General features: G+C 44.4%; 1 protein-coding gene across 12 annotated transcripts; it reads right to left on the bottom strand.

Moving 5' to 3' along the window:
- Positions 1 to 27,930, bottom strand: mrtfab (myocardin related transcription factor Ab). 12 transcript variants are annotated; one of them, XM_028408828.1, is made up of 20 exons: positions 27,786 to 27,930; positions 27,116 to 27,177; positions 24,536 to 24,724; positions 11,028 to 11,093; positions 7,686 to 7,741; positions 7,377 to 7,452; positions 6,838 to 6,999; positions 6,019 to 6,182; positions 5,790 to 5,936; positions 5,578 to 5,643; positions 5,270 to 5,454; positions 4,623 to 4,791; positions 4,024 to 4,374; positions 2,885 to 3,919; positions 2,552 to 2,758; positions 2,370 to 2,462; positions 2,058 to 2,183; positions 1,821 to 1,913; positions 1,321 to 1,381; positions 1 to 1,235 (listed from the first exon to the last, which is right to left on the bottom strand). In XM_028408828.1, the coding sequence occupies exons 3-20, from the start codon at positions 24,708 to 24,710 to the stop codon at positions 649 to 651; spliced, it is 3,819 nt and encodes a 1,272-aa protein (XP_028264629.1). In that variant the 5' UTR covers positions 24,711 to 24,724; positions 27,116 to 27,177; positions 27,786 to 27,930; the 3' UTR covers positions 1 to 648. The 12 variants fall into 12 exon arrangements, with proteins under 12 accessions (XP_028264629.1, XP_028264628.1, XP_028264627.1 ...); XM_028408827.1 differs by having other exon boundaries at positions 1,321 to 1,384; XM_028408826.1 differs by having other exon boundaries at positions 5,569 to 5,643.
- Positions 27,931 to 27,948: the final 18 nt, after the last annotated feature.

A 27,948-nucleotide genomic window follows, 5' to 3' on the forward strand; every position in this document is an offset into this window, starting at 1 on the left:
CTGATATGGTTGCATTTCAATAGCAACTGTCAACCAATGATGGTTGTGTTTTTTTTTTTTTTTTTGACTAGTGTGGGTGGGGTTCAGGCTGCCATGTTGAGACCGCCAACAGCTGCCTTTCTTTCTTTGCACACCACTAACGGCTCAGCTGATCAACAGAACACATGGTGGCTTTCACTCAGAGCTAAAAATTTGGCTGTTTATCTGAACACCCCCTTTTTGAAACGAATCAGATTCAGCATAAGTGCAAAGTTTAGGAGGCACTGACACACGCAGAGTAAACCCCACTGACAGGTTTAGTCTGTCAGGCAGTTTACTGAGGGTTGAAATGGGTTAAAGTGACCAACAGTTTTTTGCTGAACCTGGTTATATAATGCAGGTCAGGACACAGGAAATGATTCACAAAGTCCACTTCAGGTCCAATAAGTTCAAGTCCTTCCTTTGAATGTAACTTGAGCGTTTCCCGCCTTGCATACATTAACAGCCAGTGAAAGACAAGGCCAACTGTGTAAATGTGTGTGTTTGCATGTGCCAGTGACCCCCGCAGTGGTAGAGACAGCATAGAGAAGGTATCTGTATGTGCATGAAATAAAGACGGAGCCTGTACACAGTGTGAGCGACCACGTGTGTGCGCGTCTGTATGAGAAGCTACAGACAGGACTCCCAGTGCAGCTGCAGGTCCGTGCTGTCCAGAAAATCTGCAGAGAAGACGCTTGGAGGAGTGTGCGGTGCCAGCGGGGCTAAACTCGTCCCCCCATCTCCTTCGCTTGCTACTCCTCCCCTTCCTCTCCCCCCTCCATTGCCCTCGCTGCCTCCACTTGCGCTCCCCACCATGGAGATGTCCAACCAGTCCATGCTGTCCAGAGTGGGGTCACCGAAGTCCAGCCCCGAAGAATGAGGGGAGAACCCCAGGTCAGATGTGTCCATGGGGGAGGGAGGGTGATCCAGGATGCTGGGCGTGCTCAGCATCTGGCTGTGGAGGTCGTCGATCAGCGTCAGGCCGCCGTCTGGCTCCATGCCCAGCAGCGGGGTGCCTGTGGTGCTTTCCAGGAAGTCTTCAAGGCGTCCAGTGCTGCCAGTGCAGGACTCTCCCACAGAGGGCTGAGGGGAGATGAGGGACTCCGTTGGGGTGGGAGGGGAGAGATGGAGGGGGGATGGGACGGTAGATGGAGAGGGTGGATCAGAGTGGAGAGGGGCGAGGGAAGGGTCTGGGTTGGCCTTGAAACTGGGGATTTCTGGTGGAAGACAGAGAAAACCGTCGTCAACACAGACGGACAGACTATTAATGTCTTTCTCTGACTAAGCTTCACAGTTTCTTACCTCCACTCTTGAGCAGGATATCAAACAGGTCGTCCATCTGCTGGCTGTTCGCACCATTCTCCTGCTAAGAAAGAGGGACATGTTATTCATCAGCCGCCAGCTACACCTGCAAACACAGCCTGATGGCCTCCTCTGTTTTTTTTTTTTGTCTCTGGAGGAAATTGGTTAAAAGAAATGTGTGCATCCACCCAGCTGTCATGTTTATATCACAGCGTGAAAGTGTTTTCGGTTTGTCATAAAGCAACAGGGCATCAGGTCACTATTTATGTCCTGCAGCTCTTTTACATATTTACCACAACTGCTAACGGAAAGTGCAGCAAAAAACTACATTAGGAAAGTAGAAAAACTACATGAGAGAGCAACAACACATAGTTCATTTTCTAATTGTTCTCTAAGCTCAGTAAAATTAGCTCAAAGTCAGAAGATGGAAAATGGAGGCAGAGAGAAAAATAGATCAGCACTCAAAGAGATGGACAGAGAGGACATGCTGGAGGACATACTTTGGAGCGCTGAGAAGGAAAAGAGGTGTTGGGTTTGGGAGAGGGAGGGGTGAACAGTGTGTGCCGGTCATAAGGCAGACACACCTCCTCTCTCTGTCAGGGTGGAGTGATGAAGAAATGAAAAAAGAAAGGAGAAGAAACAGTTACACGTGACAATGTGTGGAGTGGGAGAATGAGTGGCAGAGATGACATGCTGATAGATGAGAGCAGAGGAGGAGGAGGCGGTGGTGGTGTTACCTTGAGTGAGGACATTAAGTTGTCTGACATGTCCTCGAAGAATGGCTGCAGGTTGGGCGGAGCAGTGACTGACTGGCTGGCCTGAGGGACACCATTGGTGTCCAAGTGTAGCCCTGCCTTCTGTCCCTGAGGGCAGAGGACAGTGACATGTTTAAAATGTAGAATGGAACACATCGGTGGGGACATGGGGACACCTTGTGGCAGGATGATGTTACTGCTTTGACTGTGGCTTTTGTACAACTACTCCATCAGACAGACAATACAATAGTATTTATAGCAATAAAATCTAAAACGGGTAAAACATCAGTCTACCTTTTTGATTGGCTGGCTCTCAGGCTCTGCCTCGGGCTGCTCTTTTGATTGGCTGTCATTGCTGGGGAGTTTACTTGGGGTTGACTGCAGTCTCTGAGGAACAAGAAAAGTTACAGATCAAACAGTTTGTCATATAGTGCTACTGTTATTATTATCATTAACCCTCATGTTCAGTCCTGTACCTGCAGTGTGATGCGTCCGTTGGTTTTGGCCAATGAGGACACTCCATTCTGTCCGTCTGTGGTGTGACTGGTGAGAGCTATCAGGTAGTGGTTGCCGTTGCTGTCGGTGACCAGCGTGGGTGTGCCATTGGCCTTGAGGAGGTCTAATGAAATGGCTTGTGTGTGGACTGGAGTGCCATTCTGTTGGTTGATGATGACTGGAGTCACCTGGAAACAGAAACCAAACCATAGTACTCGTTTTAAAATATTATAGTAGTAGTAGTATTTTAAATTTAGTGTATCAACACTGTTAGATCCATGCATGCTTTCCTGGTAACTCTCAGACTGGTCTACCTGTTGTGTGGAGGCCGTTGCCATCTGCTGTTTCTGCTGCTGCCTCTGCTGAGCCTTCAGCTGCTTCCTCTGCTGGCTTTGGGTCACTGCAGGCTTCTGACTTGTTACCGTCTGGTTTTGGATCTGCACCTGAACCTGCTTCAACTGAACTTGGTTCTTCTGCTGAGCTTGGGTCAGCGCTTGTGTTTGCTTGAGCTGGTTTTGCTGCACCAGCTTCAGCTGTGCAAGCTTCTGCTGGGCCAGTTTCTGCTGCGCTAACTTCTGCTGAGCCTGGAGCTGTTTCTGTTGTGTTTGTTGTATGATGAGCTGCTGCAGTTGCTGCTGCTGGTGGAGCAGGATTTGAGCTTCTTTCTTCTGTTGCTGTTGTTGTTTCTGAGGGTTCGGTTTAGGCTCTGTCACTTTGTGCTGTTGCGCCTGTTGCTGTTTTGGTTGTGGCTGCTGTTTCTGCTGTTCAGCTTGTTGGACCTGCAGCCGGTGAATCTGCTGCAGTCTGAGCAGAGTCTCCTGAGAGCACTGCATAGGCTGGAGTGGTTTCTTGGCCTGGGCCTCCTCTGTTACTCCCTCCATCCCTTCTTCGGGATCCACCTCCTTCTTCACCTTCAAGACGACACCATTGGGGAACGTGGGAGGCTGAATGGCTGACGCTTTTATTAAAGTTTGGAGTTTCACTTCTGGGGATGCTTTGCTCTTGTCATTTGCTTCCTTCTTCACAACTACGCCACCTGCCATCTTACCCTGCTCCAGCTGGGACCTGAGGGTCTCCACCAGTCTCTGCTTCTGTCTCAGCATCCTGGTTAGCTCCTCGATCTGTTTGTCCTTCTCCTGAAGCATCTGGTCTTTGTCCATAGAAGTTGTGTCCATTGCTATGCCAGATAGAGGCTCTGGAGGCTGGACAGAGGCAGGTGAAGACCGGGACAGGCTGCATGAGCTCTGGATCTCCTCTTTGACTATAGAGAGAGGCTGTGAGAGTGGGGAGATATTTGGTGGATGCTGTGGAGAGGGGTGAAGGGTGAGCTGGGTCAAGGGAGAGCTCACCTGATGGATGAAAAAACACAGGAAGGACATTAGGAAAAGAAGAAGAAGATAATCAGGAGCATAGAAGATGTGTCAACAATGAAAGATCAGCACAAAGAGCTCACCATCTCTCCAAACATGTCTCCGTTACAGCTCGTCTCATCTGGACTCATGCCAGCCAACGACCTCTCAGATGGCGTAGGCGACACCGGGGGGCTGGAGCTGGTGCTGCCAAATCGCATAATGCGCCCAGGAACCACCTGTGACAGGTGGTCAAAGTTTGTGGTTGGAGAGGACGTGGTGTTGGTCACTGCTGCGTTCGTGCCCTGCAGGCTCGGCTGCGATATGCCATTTTTTAAAGCGCCTGTTGTGCCTCCGTTTTGCTCTTGGTAATTACGAAGCCGCTCGATGAGGTCATTCTTGGTGCCTGAGACGGTCAGACCACGCAATTTCAGTTCTTGTTTCAACTCAGCAACCTGGAGGATGAGAAACCAGAGCAGGCAAAGAGTCAGACTGAGAACAGGCACTCATGGAACTTTATAAAGGGCATATAGGTGCTTTGTAAACAGAATAATTGCCTTTTCTCAAACTAAACTTCAAGCCTTTAAAATGCAGCAATGATCCAGGGTTTAACATATATTCAAAGGAAAATATCTTAGCATAGATTTCAGGACATAACCATTGCAGATACGCTTCATTCCTCCTAAATATATGTTTATATTACTTTGAATTCATCCAGGTTGGCTGGCAAGGTGGCTGGTTTGGTTCCCCCTGCTGCAGTTTGACTCTGACGGGCCGCCCCACTCTGACCTGAAGGTGCTGTGGTGGTCGTTGTGTGAACACTGCGGGAAGGGGAAGGGCCAGAGTTGGTTGTTGCTGGCTCGGTTTGTGGCCTAAAGGGGAAGATAAAGATTGTACAATACCATAAAAGACTTATTAGCATACACATCAGACAGAGCGGGGAAAAACGGTGATAGACGTCTGTTCAGCTGTTAATGCAAATGTAAAACTGGTAAATTTGCAAGCCAGCATCATCCACTGCCTGCTGTGTTAAAGTGAAGACTTTAAATATCTCTTCTGTTTTTACTTCTGTTTTCCAAAACAAATTACAACATTTATAAAAGTCACATATGTTTACCACCATATTAACCGATCATTGTTAGACCAGACTTCTGCTTTAAGCACCGGGCTTTAAAAAAAAACAAAAGCCACAGCAGAGTGACAGGAAGTCATAATGAGAACGGTCTGCCAACTGTGCTTCTTACTTCAAACTGGTTTAGCTTGTTTTTAGCGTTAAAAAAAAATCAACTGCAATTACTCATCTTCCACTTCTACGCCGCACACACTTCTACATCCGTCTTTGACGCTTACTTGGGAGGTGCGGGCAGGATGGTGTGGTAGTTGTAGTGCTGCTGTTGCTGACTTAGAATCTGCAGCTGCAGGAAAAGCTGCTGCTGGTGGAGGAGCTTCGCGTAGGACGAATCCATCTGAGGCGGACGCTCCTTGTCTGCCTTCTGGTCTGGAGGGATGTACTGATGGTACTTCAGTTTCTTCACCTTTAACCAGAAAAAAAATACATTGTTAAGAGACAACTCAAGCCTTTAAATAAACCTTTGAAGTTCTAAAGTACCCTGTGTCAGTTTCTGCTAAAAAGAAAATGAAACAAAGACCTTGCCGACCTTCGGTTTGCTGTCCTTTTGTTTCTTACTCCTCTGTGGAGGCCGGTCTGAACTCTTGGCCTGAGACTGCAGACAGAAAACCGTGAGAAATGAGGGTTTGAGGAGGAGGAAGTAGGAAAAATAAAGGAAATGAGGAAGGGCAACACTTATGACTGCTCCATAAATAAAGATTAAGGTCACAATTATTTATAGGTCATGATCTGCCAGCGCACCTTGACCTGTCCAGTAGAGTGGCGTGAAGATGCTGATGTCATCGTTGTCCCATTCGTTATTTTTAGGACAGGGGGGGAATCTGCACCATTCACCTGAAGAGGAGGTGGTGGAGGCGGTGGAGGCGGAGGTGGGGGCTGTGTAAGAAACTAGTGAGAGCATATTTAGTTTAGTTAGCCCATCATTTTTTAAATGAATTTAAATAGTCTGAATACAGTTGACGATATGTACCTGTGGGGGGGACATGTCCCCATTCTGTGTGAGCACATCAGAGGGGGACAGCTGAGGGACGGCACTCAGGGGAGAGTCGTGATTGGTTAGCTGGTCAGGTGACAGAGCATCACTGCTGTCTTCATCTAAAGATGAGCTCTCTCCTCCGGCTCCCTTTGGAGAATCTGTGACAGAGCAGAAAATGTTCAGAGATTCACTTCAACACCTTATTGGTGGCGCCATCTTGTAATTGTGACAGCACAGTTCCTGGCTCCCCTACAATGTGCAACAATGTCATTGTTGTTTAGCAATTGGCAGTGGCTAATTTCAGAGAAGTTAAACAACACTGCATGTTCTGTATATAATGTTTCAAAACAGGACTATGTCAAAACAGTGCTCTCATGTTTGTAACAGAGCTGTGTGGGGTTAGTTTGACATTCTACTGAGATGGTGGATTCATGTGCATGTTTTTACACCTGTGTGCAAATACCTGGATGTTGCAATTAACTCAGGTGACGTGTGTTCTGGCTGAACGGAAGTCCAGATTTAGCGATGGTGCAACTGCACACAAGTACAATGACATCTCAGTGGTGGGAGTGAACATGTTTCAACTTGCAGTCTGAACGCACCTCAACAGGTCCAGTGTTTTCTTTTTGAGTCCTGCTATATGCTATGTACGTGAGGGTTTGTGCATCCATGCATCCATGCAGCAGCATGCTTTATTTGATATGTCTGTGGACTGTATGTCTACTTAAACAATTCGGTTATTATAATATCTGCAATGAATGCATGTGATGTCAGCGAGACGTCGTGTATGTGTACATGGGTGCATGTAGTTACCCAGTAGTGAGGCCTGCAGAGGGCAGCTGACAGATAGGATGTTCTTGTGGACCAGCTCAATGGGACCGGGCCTGTGAGAGATCTTGTCATTGAGGTCGTCGGCAAGACGTGCTCGCTTCAGCTGCAGCTGCTTGGCCTGCAGAGACGGCTCTGCTGACGTCTCTGTGACGGTCAAAGAAAGACATCATGTATACATGATCAAATAGATTTGACCTATTTTAGCACTACCTCTATTTGATGTGAAGCTTACATGGAAAAACAAACCAGAAGCTGCTTAAAACTGATAACACAAATGAAAGCTATATATGACCCGTAGAACACGAAGTATTCAGTAAGCAGGTCACTTCATGGAAAACCTGTGAAACTTTAGAATTTTTATACAGAGCCACCAAATGATACAAAATGACATTTTAGACCACTCATAGATGTGAAATAGGAACCATGTATTAACATTATTATTACAAGGAACTGGTTGTGTTTAGTTTCCAGTGCGCTTCCTTGAACCAGAGATGAATTCTGATAATGCAGAGGGAACTCACCTTCCAGAATGTGCATCCTGACCAGCTCAGAGCGCTCAGGACGACTCCGGATCTTCCTCTTTAGGTAGTCCTCGGTCTGAGGGGGTCGGGCAACACAATTGTACATTAAGAAGTGGTTCAATATGAAGGAAAGACGACAAAAAAGATAAGAAAATACAACAAGTCATTACAGAACTCTGTGTACGTACACATTTTTTGTTAGCAATTAGCACATTGTCACAGATGAAATTTCTTCAGTAAGATTGATATTGAGCAATCTGACTGCTTCAAACCTGAAGACTGATAGAGCGGGAACCTCATGACACTCACCCTTGCTCGCTCCAGACTCTTCCGCTGTTCGTGAAAGGCTGCAGGGCTCTTTAAAGCTGCACAGAGCGAGAGAGAGAGAGAGAGACGGAGACGAATGCAGCTCAGACAGATTGTTGATGGGAGTCCTGATGCTCTTTCAGTGAGTGACAATGTGAGAACAGATACAGCTATAGTGCAAGACAGACTCAAAGCAGAAGTGGCTGCTGAGAGAGAAGGTCAGGAGTGCTATTCTGAACCATACACTTTGATGGCAGCTGAGTAGCCTGATGGGCCTCTGCTTTGTTTGCAGCTAGCCAGCATGTTTACTGCGGCGGCGGCGGCCACCTCAGTCATTAGTAAGTAAATTGTTACTGCAAGAGATTCCCAGGCCTGTTCGCATGGCGGCCATGTTACGATCGTTGTTATCATTGTGGCTTTTGCGCTGAAGCAGATACAAAAAGTGTGTGAAGTCAATGACAGTGAGTTAGTGAGCAAATATTTAGACACAGCTCGTATAACCACATGACTTCATCCATGAACACGAGCTTTCCAAAACTACTCAGCAGTTTTATGAAACTGAATGTAACCAGTCTCCCCACAGGCAGCTCAACTAGTCATTCTCTTGCACATAGCACAATAACCCTGCATCAAGATGGTTTTTTTTGTAACTCTGAAAATACTACACACGTGCTGAATAAAGTGCTGCATTTCAAGGTTTATATATAGCAGGCTCTTTCAGAGACTAGCTCTTTGCATTAAGTCTGATAGATGGAATGAAGCTGGGAATCTGAGAGACATCAATTCTTGATGAACAGTAGTCTGGAGTGGATCTTTAAAAAAGGAGCGAGGAGATGGAGGAGAGTGTGGACAGAGGGATGGACTGCTGAACACACGCAAAGAAACTGTACTATTTATCACGGCCCTCAGCCAGTGTGTAATGTACCTACGTAGTGTATGGGTGGGGATGTCCAAATCTATGTGGTCTATGTTTAGGAATGTGTATTTATGTCACTTTAAGCAAGCCAGTTACAGCCCAGATCCTGTATCTGAAAGTTCTGTGTGCGACTGTGAAGGCTCCAAAACATCAAATATTAAATTCTGTTTTATCTTGGGTGAGGAAAATAAGCTAATTCAGATGCAAGGAATTAAAAACTTCCTCATCTCATCTCTTCCTATCATTTATCAAAAACATCAAGAGACTTTTTTCATTACAAATGCAGAGCTAAACAGATGTCCACTCTATATTCGGGGAAGGATATTGGGAGGACAGTGGCCGTTGCGATGATGTAACAGAGTAATCGCTTGATTAGTCAAGAGCTGGTGAAATCCCTGCCAAGGATGTGCAAGTGTGAACTTTCTGACATCAACTGCTGTATGTGTGCCACCGATGACTGGGAGCGGGGGGTGGAAGGCAATCCTCATGTCCCGACCTCTGACGCTCAAAGAAGACCTACATCCAGCAGCCACCATCACTAAGACAGGAGGTCTGGTTATCATATTAGCCGGCCTTTTATTGGTCAAAACAAATAACAGGCAGTGACCAAAACAACCAATTCAACTAATTTGGAGTCACTAAAAACGAAGTCTTAGGTTCCACACAGGAGCAGGGAGAACATGCAGACACCAGGTTCCCCTGCTGTGAGGCAACAGTGCTGTTTACTGTCATCTTTACGTCCCTCAGTCATAATGTAGCTATTTTTGAACTTGAACAGTTGCTTAATTGCAGGTACCAGCCCAAGAAAAGCTAGACGGTGTTCAGTAATGGAAAGTTACACATTCACACCGCCTACAGCTGCAAAACCAAAGTGAGAAGCCAACACCAAAGAACTGACCCCTCATTATTTTTTTCCCACGTTTAATGGATCCCTTCACAGCAGCATGGCTGAAAACACATCACTAAGAACATAAGGGACTGAGAGGAAAATTCATTAACCATTAAATGTGTAATGACTTTATCTGAACATCATTATGATTTAAAAAAAACAGCCACTAAAGAACGGTGTGAAGCTTAAAGTCCACACAGTTCATATGATCTTCACTGTCCTATAATGCAGACATGGCCTTGACACCTTTGCGCCGTGTTCCAGTGTCTCAGAGCACCAGTCAAAATAAAAACAAAACATAAAAACATAAAATCATTACCCTGGACGCAATCTTTCAAAAATCCAATTTAAACTTCTGTTATATTATTTATATTCACTTATATGAATTTACACAGAGGAGTAGCTTGAAAGTGAAGCACTCCACGAGAACATGCTGATCCCAAAGCAGCAGAGGTTTTGGCACAGGGCCTGTTGCAGAAGGAGGACACAGAAAGATTTACTGTAACTACTGACGAAGTGAATATGAGACTTGATGCTAGTACCCACTAAAACCAGCCGTTGCGTCTCCACTTAGAAATTCTCTGCTCCGAAGTAGACCTTTGTACATGACTGTATGCCAACTAAGCCAGTTTACTGACATTTTAAGTGGTGTGAAAATCCTTTAGCGCGGATGCTGCTTTGGAGGTCAGGTAGCAGGTTACAGGCTGTCCTGCTCTCCAGTGAGCATGAAGCTACACCTGCTAGTTGTTCTGCTAACATGTTCTGTTTTCCCCGCCTGCTTCTAATCACTTACAAAAGATTAACTATACATGATCTATGATACTTAATGGGAACACATTGTCCTGTTCTATATTGAAACAGAAAAAAAATGATATCTGGGTCTTGTGAGGTGCGGAACTCTGTAACAGGAAGTGGATTTTGAAAAAGAGGAAGCTGCCCTATTTGATAACAAATGGTGCGTAGACATACTGACATATACTTTAATAGATATTGCAAATGAACCTATATTTATGTATGTCTCCGCAGTGAGTCAAGCTGCAGTTAAGTGAAAATTGTGAAGTCCAAATGAAGTTTTTTTTCGACCCACATGTTGTACTTTTTTCCCCCCATTTGGCTGATTTGTATGAAAATATCATCATTAGCATGACTGTTAGCCAACAGCGTCTGTTTCACAGTGACCCAGACCTTTAACCCTTCACTATGTCTCATCCTTAAGTCAGTGTGAGTTTGAGGATGATGCCACTAGGCAGTCTCTGATGGGTTCTGGTGTACTGTCTAATGGTGCAGCATGAAAGGGTTAACTCTTTGACCTCAGCTCAAGTTCACAGACACACAGCCCTTGTTGTGTGCACGGTGTGTGTCTTACACACTAAATTATTTCTAAGAGAAGATAGAAGAAGTTCGAGGTCTTTCTGTAATGTGCATGTGGTATCACTAGCACCACATGTGTGTGTGTGTGTGTGTGCTCATTCAATCAAACTTCTGTGTTTGCAGCATAGAATATATTTGATTAAGAAAAAAAAAAATCTCTCAGACTTACGCGGCATGATTCCTTGGCTGACCAGCTCCTCTCGTGTGCGTCTCTGCTGAAGTTTGAGCTGGAGGACTGCATGGAGACGGAGGAGAGAGGGGAGAAAGAAGAAAAGTAGTCAGTCAGTGACGACCGGTGCGAACCGCAAACTGCAGTGATGGAGCTCGGTGCTCGGAGCTCTAAAAGCCTCGTGATCAACAGTCCATCCACGACATTTGTGTAAATAATAAGCTAAAAGCACATAGATGTGTTTGGACTGACATAAGGAGGACCTGCACTCGCTGGTACTCACTTCATACTCAATTTCCCCCTTTCTTTCTTTCCTTTTTTCTTTTTTTTTTGAAGTTGCATAGGAGGCGGGTAGAAGGAGGGTGTGTGCAGACTACTACACGCTTCCTGTTTCTGTTTTTTTTTTCATGAGTGCACAGATGTGTATGTATAAATGAGCATTGAGAAAGGCTGCTAAAAAAATAAAGAAGGGAAAAAGGATGACAACGTGGTCTAAAATAAAAAAATACCAGCTTCGATTAGTGTGGCTGAGAGGAATAAATACAGCTTGTAAACTGATTCTGCTGTCATTTCAAAACAGGAAGTGGCTGTTACATAACGCAGAGGCCTGGAGAGAGAGAGAGTTTTTAAGGAACACACTGCTGGACAAAGGGAGCAGGACCGTGTTTGACCTTTCTGCTCACAACAGAGTTACAGAATGACTGTGGAGGCCAGGCCTGTGGTTGCTATTAAAGTTAAACTTATTAGCTTTTATCCTACCCTCACAACCCGAGTGAAGGTTAAATCAATAAATTAGGAATAATCAGAGGAAGGGTAAGCATTTCACAAAATGAATTCAATTTGGACAGCTGTCGGATTGTTTAGTACTGTATCTTTACTGCAACACAACGGCAGTTTGAGGAAGTCATCAGGCATCGACAACAAAACCCATCAGGGTCTCCTGATAGAGATACGCAGCGAGGCTGCAATTTGAGCTTTGACAGTGTTTGTAAGCTTTTAGAAACTGCTATATTTCATAGTAGCTTGACAAATTATATATCGACCACTGAACTCTTTCAGTTCACCTTCACTCAGATGAGGGCGTTGTTTTGTATACACCAGCTGTCCCTGGTGAAGCTGTGTGTGCGTCAAGTGGAACACACCACAGAAGATTCACAAGCATTTTTTTGCCAGGGTTATGTCTGCTACTTTGAGGACGAGCAGCACCTGTTCCTTGTCACTAACAAAGTGACATCATTGGTGCTCGGAGGCTAGCTAACCTGTTAGCTGCTGCTATGTTAGGCCCTCTGTTATGACAAAACAATTCAGGCCTGGGCAGCAGCACACTGAGTCCCATGAGTTATAGTCAGAGCCTGTGCGGCGAACATTGGCTGTGAATCCTCGCTGGCGATCCGAGCTTCCCACTGTTATTTTTACTAGTGCGTATGCTCTACATCAAGTATCAGTCCAACACCAGAGCAATAACATGTCAGTCCAACGCAGAGACAACACAGTGTGCCCTACCCGTGCTGCAGCTCGGAGGTTAATATATTCCCCCTGTGCCAAATGCACAGGCAAACGGCTCACGTGTTGCCTGAAATCGCACACACAGACACCACAAATACACAAATACAACAAGACGCAGACACGCACCAACTGTGCCATGAAGGATAAGATGCCACAGCACTTATCACTTCCAGGGAAGAGGTTTATTCTGGGAAACAGAACCTTAAACTTTCCCTCCAATGCCCCTCCTCATCATCTATCACACAACAGGACCCTGCACTAACTTATTTATCTCTCCTGCACCTCCTTTCCTATTGTTTTATTCCTCATCTCTTTTCGGAAACACTAAATGTTTTGTCCATTCTAATAGTCCATTTGGCGTGTAATGGCAAGAGTGCAATGATAAAGTGTTAATATAACCACTTCTTAAAAAAAATGTTTTTAACAAAAGTGGCACAGTGACACCTCCTACATGCTAGTGATGTGTGAAAAGCTGCAGATGTGTTGAAATCGTCTGTGTGAGGAAAGTGTGTGCCACTTTAAGAGCAGCAATAACAACTATGCACAAACTTTAAACCGTTATTGATATAATTGATAGAAATTCTATCAATGTGTAGCATAGCAGCAGTGGAAATGGAATACAAATTAAATGGAACATTAGAAACGACTCTTAGTCTTACAAGCAAACAATCAGCGCACAGACACAACCATGAGAATTCATGGTTTCACAACTGAAACACATGCTGATGATTTGTGCAGATTAGCGTGTGACTGAGCAGTGTGCCTTTTGTCTTATTGGAGACTATGACACACACGCCGGAACTTAAATCAGGTTTGAAGGCCATTTCGGTTAATTTAAGCAAAAGGATGAAAGGCAGGGCAACTTTATTGGGATACTAGGCCAGAGCCGGAGCTCACTTCTGCAGTCATGAAAAAAAGATAGTGAGGGATTCAGAGAGACGGTCAGAGATTTTTAGATGAAGCAAACAAGGAAACAACAGCAGACACAGCAGTCTGCTGGTTTTCTCAAGGACACTTTGCTCAATCGAACCTGTGATCACACAATGGGCACTTCTCCACGCTCTGGCAAACTGCTGCTCAAAGTCAGTCACAGTGAAATTTAAAGAGAGAAAATAACAGTTTTTAGAGCCTTAAATAATCAAGCATTGTATTAGAAAGGTAAAGAAGAGGAGCAGGAGGAGGCCACTGAGGTGAAGGCAGGATGGTGGTGGTAGCCAACTGGGCTAACCCTGCTGCGCTCATGTGTCAGTAGATCTGATTTAACATGTCTGAGTTCATCACTGTCCCCAAAGACCCCGCCGGGCCTTGGCACAACTGAGCCTCTGCACACCAACCGTTGCAACACACATAAAAAAGCTCAATGGGTGAAAAAGTGGGCACAACGAGACGGAAACATACATGACCCCACTGCCACGCCTAACGCTACCAGCCACACAGATGTACGTTACACTTGGCATTGGCCGCTGGAAATGTCGCATCGGGAGAGTTGTTCTCCTGCATGAGCTCATCGTTTGCACTGTGGCACAGACTGACTGCATCTGTTCGACAGACAGATGAATGCAGCGCCTGACCCACAGCAAGTGTTTCGCACATCAGTGAGAATAGAAAGAAGCTAAAGGGCAAACAATACAAGGTTAAAGCCATTTACACCTTGGAATCACTCCCACTGCCTTCACACTGCAGCAATATGTCGAGAAGCCAGATGACAACAGGGAGAGTTGCAGTGAATACTAATTACCTTAAAGTTCAGGGAACATGACTCAAGTTCTTAAAGCTAATGGCTTCCTGCAGTTTGGATTTGAAGCGTGCCTCTAAAGAGCTCAGCATTTACTCGCACGTGAACCTGTGGTCCACATATGTGCCATGATGTCAGCTGTTGTTGTCGTCGCACAGGAGAATCTCTTCGGTTTTTTTGTTATAAAGTTCTTTCCCCTTGCTCTCCTCTCTCCTCCCCCTCCATCTTCAATCATTCTAACCTCACAGGAATGTCTTGTTTCATCTGCACTTAGTCATCTGTGACTCTGGCCTTGTAACGTCTCTTATAAACACACTGAAGTTTATTTTACTGCTGCACTAACCACAGACCATACCAAATTAGGCTGCATCCCCCAATTTTTGATATTATGTCACTGTTGGCTGCCGTGAGTTTGTAGAACACGATGTATCTCCAAGAAGAGTCACTTTGTCACATTTAAGAAATGCATAAACACTCAGAACTAAAAATTGAAAGTATTAAATATCTGCTAACAGCTCTATTTAGATAAATGAGTTATTAAAAGGACATTCAGTTGCTATGTTGTAGCGTTTGTTATGAAGTGATACACCTACTACTGGGTTTCACTCCAATCTACTGGTATACGAATGCAAGAAATGCAGCAATGCACTATGGGAAGCACTGTAGGAGATGACCACTATCAAATAAATACACAACATTCATTCTTTCCATCTGCACATGCTTCAAACTTAAGTGGTCAACTCTGCTCTATTAAAAGGGTTTATCAGATAGAACACACAACCACTTCGACTTCCTTCCGTTTCATACTAGCCAGTAAACCAAAACGCTTATCTTTAACAAAGCGCCATTAGATGTAAATGCAGTCTGAGGCACATAAACACAAATCATATCAGATATCTCTGCTTTCTACGTGCGCCTCCAGATCGCCCACCTTCTTTCAGGCTGTGATAGACAAGTCTGTCATGATCCATCTTCAGTCCTTCCTTCTCTATGTCGTCTGCTATTGGAGGGGAGCCCAAGGGGGAGGGTTCGAAGGACAGGCAGTGGTTGGTGTCCAGCATTATCATTTAGAAATGAGATCAATTAAATTTGGTAAACATTGAACTTTAAAAAGAGGTCCTCCTCCAACGTCCCAAATATAAAAAGAAAGGACTGAAGAAGAGTCCTCGATGTGTCAAAAGCTGCAAATGCAATTAGCTGTCCTCTCTTCTCAAGGTAAAGTTGTGGATTAAATGCTGCAGACGCCTCCCATAGAAGTCAAATATCTCCTTTTAAACCAAAAGGGCAAGGAAAATCACTGCTACTGCCTCTGCTCTCCTCTCCCAGTGCCTCTCCTCTGTATCAGAGTAATCGATTAGTCTGTCTCAGCTTCTCTCCTGCTCTCTCCTTTTCTTGCAGTGGCAGCCGGCGAGTCACGACGGCAATGATCTGCAGTTTCACAGAGAGCCGAGGGTAAAGATATCCAGGGTTAGTCGTGACACGAAAACAACAATAGATCCGAGGAAACTGAAAAGAGGCCACTGGCTAAGGAAGAGAGGACAGCAGTGAGCTCAGCAGAGAGAGTCCCCAGTGAGACTGCTCTGGTTGCAGGTCCTCCTGACTCTCTCTCTCTTTCTCTCAGTCACACACACACACACACACACAAACTACACACACACACACAAGCAGAGAGAGCTGCCGATAAAGTTCTCCTGCTCAGCTGTTGCCATTCATTCACAGTTACAAGCTGTGCCACATGCAAACCTTCTCCCTGCTAAACGCATACACACAAACACAGCATACTGATCAAAATCACGGCCACGCTGCTCGGACAATATGTTCCTAAACACTTTCCCCCCGACAATCCTGCTCTCAAGACAGTGACTCAGCCAAGCTAATTTTTATTGGACACGTGGAATTGGCGGTAACGGTTTTCAGTGATGACTTCATCCAATCGAAATTGACCTTTGTCAAAGATGTTTGAGTAAATCTGATACTGGGATGAATCACCCGCTCTGACTTTCAAATGGATTGATTGATACCTAATCACCACTAGAATTCTGAAACGTTTTGATCAGTCTGCCTTTGGTGAGAGGTGGATAAGTTATACATTAACTCACAGGAGGAAACATATTTTAAGAAAGGAATGACTCATATTGTACTGTGTGCGTCTTGCTGCTTGCATTTTCTGATTCTTTTGTGGTTCAGGCCTTCCACTGAACTCTGCCTCCTGTAGAATGCTGATGGTAAACGCTGTCCGAGGCCACAGCCCACCCCCCCACCCCCCTTCACTGTTTTAAATAGCAAGGCCAGCTGGCCATAAGGGTGCTATATTCAGCTTGGTATCACCTGTGTGCGCACAGGGTAAGGTTACTTTGAGGCACACACACACACACACACATCGCAGCCAGCAAATGCACCCAAGAAAACATTAAATCCCATTTCCCTGCATAAAATCAATGTTTTATTAGGCACAATGAAAGACAAGTGGCTTTCATAACTTTCATTTCATCATGCGTGCATCACAGAGAACAGTCGGTCTATTAATCAAACAGTGGCTGAGTATAAATATTAAATATCAAAACTCGTGGCACCTTTATCACACAGGTGACACACCACAGTGCAACTGAATACACACAGACAACGCCTTGAACAAACGCCTGTCTGTTAACTACAATTACTGTCTGTTGTGAGTGTGAGGTTAAGGTCCAGCTGCTGTCATGATTCACAGTCTGAGCAGAAAACACAGAGATGACACGACAGGGTGGGATTAAGATGTCGCTGTGTGGCCTCGACCAATCTCAGCAACGTACACACAGCATAAACAGACATGTTTATGTTCATCATCGTGGCTCAAAAGCACAAATGTTTCACCAGTTTCCCAGGCACAGATGAAATGTAAAAAAAAAAAAAACTTCTTGTGCTGCCAGACTGTCTATAATTACTGTGAAGGTCTTGTAATGAAAAAAATCCTTCTTTCTGTAGTGCAGCCATAATAAATATTTGTCATTTCCTATCCTGATTTTGGAACAACTTGACCTTCTTGGCAACAGATATTAACCTTCCCACAACATTAAGTCGCCTCCGCAAGCTCCACCCAATCATTTCAGTCTGAAAAAGCAAAAGACGACAACAAGTGTCAATCTATCTCAGGTCAGACCAACCATTAACATTCCGGCATGGAAAACAGAAGGTGTTTTTCCCCTTTACTTCCTGCTACACCCCCCCCCCCCCTCCCCCGTATGCCCCGCTGTGGAATTTACCAGCACTGTTTGCATTTGGCTCGGATTTAACTCTGACATCAGGGCTGAGGGTTTCATACACTCGATCCACTGACATTTTCAACTGTAAAGAGATGCAGTCTGAGGAACGTAGTTAATAATATCCTAACCATGACGTTCCTCGCTGAAGAGAGTTGTAACTCCATGGCAGCCATGTGCGTAATTATGAGGAAAGGATGTGGAATTTGGCACGAAACCCGAACGTAAACAATGTTATATAGAGGGCTGCACTTACTGAGGTAAACTCCTCACTGTTTGTCCTGAGAGAGGCAAATCTACTGCCAGGGGATTACAAGCCATGTCTTCATGTGTTTGTAGATGAAGCAAGTCCTTCTAGGATAACATAGATGCATAATGTGAAGTTGACCTAACGCTGAACTTAAACTTGGTCCCCCAGAGAAATGATATTTTATTCTCTTGTCAGCTGCCAAAACAAACGAAAATTAGTGCCACTGCCAGCTGTCTAGTATGCTATTTATATTGCAGTTTAACTTTTTTTTACATCCCTTGTAGTGTTCTCTGCATCCTAAGGCTGCACCAATGAACAAATGCTAAATGATAAAGTAATTAAATGATGTCTGAAAGTCTTATTTTAACAGGTAAACACTGTCAAAGGGGCTTTGGTGACAACATCAAGTCAATTAGAGTACAAGTGCTGAGTGAGAAATAGAGCCATAGGCCAGCTGTCAGCTGTTAGCATCTGGTATCATAAGCCTTCACTATACAGAGCAGGAGGAGGAGGAGGAGGAGGAGGAGGAGGAGGAAGAGGGGAGGTGGTGCTCAGAAAATGAGATTTTCAGACAGGAATAGACCCCTGCAAGAAAAAGAGGGAAAACAGAGCACCGGAGCTGGAGAGGGGTGTTCACTGTGCAGCGGTGACAGCTTTGTAACACAGACTGTTACATAACTCCAACATCTGAAAATCATTTTTAATGTAACGAACCCCCTAACCTCCTGCCCCACTTACAGAGGAAACACAGCTTGCTTCTCTTCCTTTACAACTGTTTTTCCAACTTCAGGCCTACAACAACAGACTCCTAGGCACAAATGGCAAAAAAATAAATAAATAAAAGAATTTCACTGAGGACAGATGAATGAATGACGCCACAGAGAAGCACATGTTTTTTTTTTAATCAAATCTGCATGTGTGTGTGTTTTTCTTCAGGTTGCTCTTTGCGGTTTTATAGGCCTCTTCCTTCCCTCCTCTCCTCTTTCTGTTACTGTATATAACATCTAATAAAAGCCTGGCTGCTAATTTGCTTCAGCGTCAGGGTTTTTATTAGACACAGACCTTTAACGGGGACATGGGCTTCTATTTTTTTTTTTTTACGAGAGTTGAGTGATATGCAGGTGCAAAATGAGGTGTACGTGGTGCAAAACTTCATCGAATCCTTCAGCTCCACAGCTTGAGTCTTACTTTGAATCGCACAAACTACTCTCAAGTATGTTTTCAATCTTTTTGGGTGAAATTCATAGCTCACAAAATGCCCTCATCTTCCCATTTAATGTAGCTAGATGCAGTGTGTTGCACCTATAACCAAAATGCTTAAACATGCAGCCTTCATAGCCTCCAGCCTTCATTTTTACTGTTGCTGTCACTCTAATGGCTGATGTCTGAGTCATCTGAATGAAACAAGAGTCCCGTCAGTTCACAGTGACCTCTGCTAGATTCATCCGCTAACGTTGAGTGCGCCATATTTGCTATTGGCAGGTGACTCACAGGCTAATGGCTGTTCTATTATTCAGAGCACCAGGAGCAGGATGAGTTGGAGACACGGCAAATTAAACTAAGCAGAGGATACATGTCTTCTGCTGGTGTGGTGTTGCTGCTGCAGCAGGTTTGCGCCTGTGTGTACATGAGCAAACCCTCATTCACACATTTTAAAAGTGAATAAATGTTGAGTTTAAAGCGTTTTAGATTAGGAGCAGACTGTGATTTAGCCTCATTTTTAAGCACATTTACACTGTATCATATTCTCTACACAAGATGCTGCATTCATTTTCAACCCACAACACAATTATAAATGCACATATGTGAATCTGTTGTGCAGCTCAGCCCCCATCACACCATAGGTAAAAAAATAAAGACATGCTTACAGACTGTCTGCTCTTAGTCTGTTCTGTAGGACTGAAGACTGTAAAAAAAAAAGTGTCTTTAAAGATCACTGAGCAACATGAGTGGGCTTGTACCTGTGGGTGTGCGAGCATTATGTTCCTGTTGCTACGAGCAGACCTACGAAGCTTTTCTTTGGCTTCAGGCAACACATCTAAAAGTGAGGCTGTTTGGCTATGCTCTCCCACTTCTCATTAACTAACAGGAATTTACTGGATCACAAATCAAAGACGTGAAGTGTGTTAGTGCTTGTTGAAATACTGTGTGTCAGGAGGACATACTGGGAAAAATGGAAGACCACCAAATCCTGTAAGTGCACGTCCAGGTTCTGACACTGACATGGGCTGTGAAGTGTGTGTGTGTGTACTGGTGAGTCATGCATAGTCTGTGGGTGTGTGTGTGTGGGTGTGTGTGTGCTGACCATATTATGACTTAAGCTTGTTGCAAAACTTGCCTCATTTGCACAAATATGTATCTGCCTGTACGTTAATGACACTGAAAGCTGTTTACATTCACAAAGCACTATAGCATCTGGTCGCCTGTTTATATTCAATCTGTTTGGTAATGTTGCTGGAAAGCTGAGATTTGTGCTGCAGTTTTACACCGTCTAGCATACAGACGTACATCTTTGAAAACTTGAGTTGCTTTGGAATAAGGAAAACAGACGTGCAGATGGTCTGTCTGCGACATCTGCTTGATTGAATATGATTAAAAACCTCTTTTCCATTTTTATTGTATTTTTTGGTGGGGAATCTTCTTAAATTCTTTACACTTCCTTACATTCCTTCACTGACTTTACTAGTTTCTCCTCTTCCTTGCCATCTGTCAGCATCTCCATCTCATTGTTCCCTCTTCTCTCCCCTCCTACTCTCTGCTCTGAGGCCTCTCTGCTGGCAGCCTCCCAATCCGTTACATAACAGTACCATCAGCCTCCCTGAATCACTGCTGGGCTAAGCTAGCCTTGGCCAAGCAAACATATCTAGCTACCGCATCTCAAATACTGCCCAACAGCATGAGAGCCTGCTTGTGTGGGTTTGGATCGCATTAGCATTTTTAATTTTCTGGACGCACACAGATCACTTCTGCATCCTGCCAACTACAGCCTGCACTAATGAATCAACATGACAGCGTGACAGGAGGTGTGGAGCTATGGCCCATCACTGGTCATTATGAAAGGGTGGGGACGCAGGCGTGTGATCTTTATCTGTTTTTGTTTACAAGTCTGAATGAGCCACATCCACTAACTCACAGAAGGAATTTCAGCATGAAACTAGGAGCTACACCCTGTTTTTATGCAGTTTCTATGGTCAGCAGCTAGCGGCACATGAGGATGCCTCAAACCCAGCTGCTAGTTCTAGTCAAAATAGTGTCTTTGTTGTGACTAGAAGGCTCAGTGAGGCCCTGACAATTTGAAATCAGCTTTAACTCCTAACCCTTACACTACAGCATGTGCAAGTTGCAAGTGTATCGGTTGCCTACTTGGTCACATCATGCTTAAACATTGGTTTTCATGCCTTCTGCGTGACTGTCTGACTTCAACCAATTCCTTTGTTGTAGACACAGTTAGTTTTGTGATCTGGAACAATCTGTTCTGACTGAACTGAGTGGATCATTCCTACTTAAATCTGGAGCAGAGTCTGTGATGTCTATAACCTACCCCCCCCCCCCCCCCCCCAGCTATAGTCTCCGTCAGCAAGCCCAGGTCATGGCTCTGTAGCTCCTCCCTTAGCTTAACCCTCATCCCTCCAGCTCAGTCTGGATACTGGCCAGTTCTCATCTGGACAGCTGACAGCTGCTGTAAGTCATGTGTGGAACTTCATTTGCCCCCCTTTTTTAATAACAGTGTTCAACCTGTCCAACACGCTCATCCGGAGGGAGACCCTGACCACACCTGTTTCCATTGTCTTGGGGACCCTTTAAACTCCTTTAACAATAATGTCCTGTACGTCCCATTTTCCACTAACTCAGTCTCATAAAAGAACGTCAAGTGGATATTTCAAGCAAACCAACACTTAGCTCTGCCGTGTCAATACACCTAAGAATTACTGATGCATGCGCATGCTCACAGACGTACTGTGTAAAGAAAGACACACATGAAGAAGATGCTGTACTGAATGGGAGTTTACCTGACTGGATAGTCATATCCCTCTGCACCATGCTGAAGGAAGCCTTCACCTTCCTGGCAAGATTAGCAATTCATGCTCCCGACACAAGCACAGCAAATAGTGTGTGTGTGTGTGTGGAGGGGGACAAAAAAACACAACAGCAGCAGAAAGCTGAAGAGAAGTCCAGCAACAGAAAAAAAGCCACATGAAACACGTTTTCCTCTCACCGGCAGCTGGTACTCCACAGGTAGCAACGCACCTCACATTCCCTTTGCCTTGACTGAGTGCCTACAAGTGTGTGCACGCCCTGACAGAGAGGGTGTGTGTAGGTCTGTGTCTGTGCCTGAGCTTTCCTTGGATAACAACAAGGTCCACCCATAGGTTCCAGTCTTTCCGCAGTTACACCTCCATTCTCTCCTGCGCTTGTGCACTTTCTTGAGCTCCTCTTGTAAAATACAACTTTTGGTCACTCCTCTGCACTCTAAGCCAGTTCAGACATGAAAAAAAATGGAAAAAAAAGAACATGATCTTCCTGGTGCCAAGCCTCACCTCCTTAAGTACAAGTAACACACCCCCTCTTTTCTTGCTTTCCATTTTCCCTCTCTTGAGAAGTTATGCAATACTGCCATCGCAGACATGACCTCCCCCTCCTCTCCGCTTCCACATCCTCCTTCTTCTGCTGCTGCTGCTGCCGCTTCAGCCCACACTGAACTAACTTCACCTCCTTAAAGTTTTAAATGATCTGAGTCAGATTATCATACTGAGAGCTCTTTTGTTTGTGACTTCAGAGGCGAGTTTGTAACTGGGAAGACAGGAAATGTGAATGGCTTTTAAAGGTCCGTCTTGGCCATCATTTCTAGAATCAAAAGCCGACTCTTTCCTTCACACACACATACACGCTGAAACATCTGTCTCTGATCCTTTTCCTGGAAAAACATGGCACTTCTTTATATATACACATACGGCATGTGTGTTTAACAATGGATCTCGCAGCACTCATCCATTATGGAGGAAGGAACTTTGTGCAGTAAACACATTGCATAATCCAGCGTTAGAGATAAAGCTTTGATAAGCTGTGCTATAAGGGTACGCCGCTCTGTTTTACTGCCATGCATGCGTAGAGAAATGCACATGCAGTCACATGCAATGCATCCATCCAACTCTCTGAGAGCATCCACCATGCCAGATTAACAGCAGGAGTGTCTGCAGCAACATGTCTCCTCCTGGCTAGCAGAAAGAAATAAGGAACAGGCCAACAAGAGCAGGGGTTGTTTAAATCTGGGAGTGGTGGCCTGAGGCTATGAGAGATGGTGTGTGTCTTTGTGTCTCCCTGTGAGGTAAACATGGTCCTGTGACAAGTAGTCACAGGACCATTCTTAAACATTTCTTCACTGATATAAACATTACTACTTTTTTCTTTATGTATACAAGAACAATACATCTTCCGCGTTTCATTACCCCCACAGCAGTCTTAAAGTTAGCTGTATTGTGTGCGTGTGTTTTTTTTTTTTTGTACCACTGCTGATTTACTGCCAGACAGATGGTAAATCATTTACTGGTCCAGCCTTGCATTGCCTGGCAAATCATCACCATGTCAATCAAACCGATACAGCCAACGCCCCGCCTGGAACAATAGCCATCATGGCCGATCCTTCTGATATCTTTGCTTAGCTAATGGTCTGTGTGTTATTGTGACATAGTGATTGAAACAGCCAGACTCTTTGTTATGCTTAAGATCTTGCTAATTTATTTTCTTTTGATCAACAAAGTAAATGAATGGGTTTATCTCCCCAAACTGGCCTGTCTTAAATTCTTGGGTTCACTTATAATTTGCACTGTAAACCTAAACAAACCCAGTATTTCGTGCATAAAACTCAACTTATTTTTACCATGATACAAACCAAACAAAGCTGCTGCATGGTTGTCTGCACAGAGACCCAAGTGCTCCCAGCTCTAAACTAACCCCGGACACAAAACCGAAGTGTTAAGTCCACGGAGCAAACATGCAGCACGCTCTAATCTACTGTAGCAGGAGGTCAGCGCAGAGGAGCAAGCCAATTAGGTACAGAAGCTTCTTCACTCCCTTCATTCTGAAGACTTTGATGCACACACATTTTCACCTGGGCACTTAAATCTCTATGTCTCTCTTGCCTTTAGACGCCCTCTGTGGTGGTGAGGTAATCTCTGTGCTGACAAATGAACAAGATGTGCAGGCACACATGACATTTAACTTCTGCCTCCTCAGATAAGTGTTTTTCCATTTTTCCATTTAGTCTCAACTTATGTAACATATTCTCCAAGCACACGTTTTGCAGCTTGGAGAAATTTTAGTTGGAAACAGGCCATTTCTGTAAAGGATGAGTAGTGCTAGACCAAAATATTTACTTATGGTCGAAGCGAAAGCGCTGCTCTGTGAGAGCTGTAGATTTATCACAATTGTGCCTAAACAGCCAGGAAGAATATCTGCAAAAACAACATGGTTTAATTCTTGGTCCGCAGTGTTAAAAAATACATTTTGTAGTCCAAGTGTTGTGCAGTGAACACAGAATCTGCAAGAAGATGATAGTATAAAATGTATTTTGTCTTTATTTTGCCCCCATAACACCAGTTAAAGCCTGTGATGAAAGCAACATTTCAGGCAGGAGGGGAAGATTCCAACACAGCAGCATATGCACGACGTGCCCCACACGTCTGCAATAACGTACTAACCCACCTAACACTAAGGAAGCCAGAAACAACACAGGCATTAAATTCATGTCGAAACGTTTTGGTGCATCGCTCTCTCTCACCATTCTTCCGCTCCTGTAGTGGCAGCAGATTGGGAGCAGGCTGGAGGGACAGCTCCTGAAGCTCGTTGGTCACCGCCTCGCTCTGAGGGCTCGGGGCCGAACCCGGCGTCGCAGCAACCTCCATACTGCCGACGGGACTTGGCTCTTCCCCTTTGTGTGACTCTCGAGTTGCCATGGTGTCAGACAGACCTAGAATAGGAATATCAAAATGTAACTGTAATGTCTCCTTAAAAAAAAATGTTCATATCGTTGGTTCTCCCTTCAGGCATGTAGCCTTGTATGGAAAACATGCTCATGGACCTAATCTCTGAATCCTCAGACAAACAATGTATTTTAGGGCTTTCTGTTAAAACATATTAACAAGTCATCTATTTATTGCTTTTAATGATTTATTGGCTGAATATTCAGCAAAGACATGCACTGAAAACAAATGAAAATGGTACCCAGAGAGCTGTACAGGCTTTAACAAGTCAAATAGCTTGACTCTCTGTGTCTCACTCAAACACACACACACAAACAACTGGGAGAGAAGAAGAATGCAGGGCTGTAGAGAAGGGATTTGCATGTTTGAGCTTTTACAACTGTTGCTGTGGCCGCTGTGTTAAAAAGGGCCATTTATAGATATTTATATATTTTACTTCTTAATGACCTCAGTGTGATTTCCACACATTCACCTCATCTAACAAGCCACCGTTAGAGCTTAAAGTGTTTCATACAGAAGGGCAATAAAACCTGTTTGTTTGTATGTGTTCTGTGCTGAATAGGTCTGGCTGCGAGACAACGTGAAGAGTTGAAATTTCTGTTTCATGTTGAAATTTGGCTAATTGTTAAAAGCCTGGCTTCCATGTTCATGTTCCTCAAGCCTCAATACAGGGAATTCAAGATTCAGCACATTTTGTTTATAACAAAACAAACGTATCATTAAAAAAAACATGGTGTCATTGCTCCAGTGTTCATAAAAGTGTCACAAAATCAGTCAATCAGTGTGACTCACACTCGAGTTCACACTAACAATAAGTGGTTAGGCTTCAGATGAAGCTAACCTGTCAGAGTTTGGCCATTTAGACTTCCTGATTTACTGAGCCTGGACTAACAGGTTCTTCCTTTGTGAAGCACTCGTCTGAACTGAGCAGGCCCAGTAACATGGGGAAGCTGATCAGTAATGATCATTTACAAAGGCGGGACTCGCTGCTGCGCTGTGTTTTTATCTCTCTTTTGCGCTTTGCTGCAAATATGTGTTTTTTTTTTTCCTAGCTGTGGGGTTCTGACGGGGGTTCTGTCATTACTGCCCAGCAGGCCTGAAAACAATGAGGCAGTGTTGTCTGATGTCACTGCTTTTTCTCACCATCAAATGCTGGCGGACATGTCTGAATAGCGGCACACTAACCACATGAACACGACATTTTTACTTGATGTCTGGCTCACTGTAGGTGTTTTATTATTATGTCAGGTTTAAATGGTCTAAGTCTTTTTTGCAGAATTTATTTTGATGGAATCAATTTTGTGGAAAATATACAAACATATGAGAACACAGGTGGGTTAACTTTCAAGTTATTACACATATATTATCAATTAAAGAATGCTAGATCGTCAAAGATGCTTAAAGGGATCCAAATGCTGCTGTGTCTGGCTCACGCCGTCTGCCTAACTAGCCAAGCTATCAAGCAGCGATGCTGCTACGGACCGTCTCAAGTAAATTCTCCACTTGCACAAAACACTGCAGTGAAATTTGAGCTGAACAAATATGTGAAGATCTATTCTCAGCTATAGCACCATGTGAGCGTCAAAGTTGCAACTTCTTTTTTCTGTTTTCTATGACAGAGGTGTCAGAAATGCTGTTTTTGTGGGTGCTTAGCAGATTCTATTTACATAAGGAGAATAAAAACTAAATAAGTATAATAATAATCTGATCATGTGACCCATCTGCCGCCAAGAACCACAACACACGAGGGAGTTTTGCGATGGAATTGTTCAGCTCTTCTAGATTACTGCAACAGTCTGCTGAATTACTGTGTGAGATGGTGAGATAATATGCGTCTCTGCATGTGATCTCTGTCGCAGTATAACAAATCACTTTGAGATGCATATCTCCTGTCACCGAGACAAGTGAGAAAATGTGGGCCCTTATTATATTTTTGCCTCTGCTTTGTAATCCAGCATTAAAGCCGAGGAGCAGACGGTAACACGGACATATGATGTTACACAGCTCAATAGAGTGTGTCCAGTGCAAGTCCACAGATGTTCGCTGCAACATCATTTCCCCAACAAAACAAAACTTCTGTTCAAACATGCAGCATGTAACTGTTCTGGTGCAATGCACTGAAGATTGGACACCAAACACACTCACTCACACATTCCTCTCTCTCTCTCTCTCTCTCTACACGCCCACACTAGTCTGTCAGATCTGTATCACAATTACACTGGTACGCACATCCCGGCAGCTTTTCACAGAGTTTCACCATCAGACACAGGAAAACCACTACCAAGAATTACAACAGGTTCCCAGCAACCAATGAAAGGATGTGGTTGCCAACTGTTCTGTCATAAAGAGACAAGATACACACTACAATTACTGCTTACCTGTACTTTAAAACCTTGAAAGAGGGGTTTCCCATTTCAGCAGGACAGACCTCCGAGCAGCTCTGTTCAAGAAGATACACAAAAAACAATCAGCAGAGAATTACGTATATACACAGCAGTGCATTATCACACTGCAGCAGCAGTGTGTGTTCCAGTGTATCTGGGGCATGTGCAAGAAGGCCTTTGTGTATGGAGGTTAAAAACAGAAACATGACAACTGATGGTTTCAGGAGGCCTCTCACACAGATGTCACAGGGGGGCCGCAGTCTACAGCTGTCACTGTCCAAAACTGACAGACATGCTAAGCTATTGTTAGCTTGTCAGAGTGGGAGTAAACAACAATATCTAAGCCTGGATATATTTTTTTTTTAGCATCGCCAACAATCTACATCATGAATGCAAACAATATACACGTACACGATCCTAGCTCATAGTATCCGACCACTTCTGAAACATATTCGGCTTCCCTGCTGACTTGCAGACAGTCTGACACCCCAAGTTAGCTAGCTAGCAAGCGTTAGCATACCATAACAGCCAGGCATCACCGCTAACCGCTAGCTAGCTACATCCTCAGCGTAGCTCCTGTCTGTCTCGCTGCGGTTCTCTTTCTCTCACTACAAACGAACTCCTGATGTCGCAATGTCTATTTAACTCACGCATCCATGCTTACTTATCATGTTCGCCACTTGTTTGTTGTGTCTGTTAAGGATAAACAGCTTTGGCATCACACACCGCCACTTCCGAATCACAAAGGAAACTTTAACCGGAAAACCCTCCTCTGCGTGGGACGCAAAGACCCACTTCCTTCACAACGCTGTTGCCACACGTTTATT

Source organism: Parambassis ranga, chromosome 6 (genome assembly GCF_900634625.1).
Source record: "Parambassis ranga chromosome 6, fParRan2.1, whole genome shotgun sequence".
In the NCBI taxonomy this organism is placed as follows: Eukaryota; Metazoa; Chordata; class Actinopteri; family Ambassidae; genus Parambassis; species Parambassis ranga.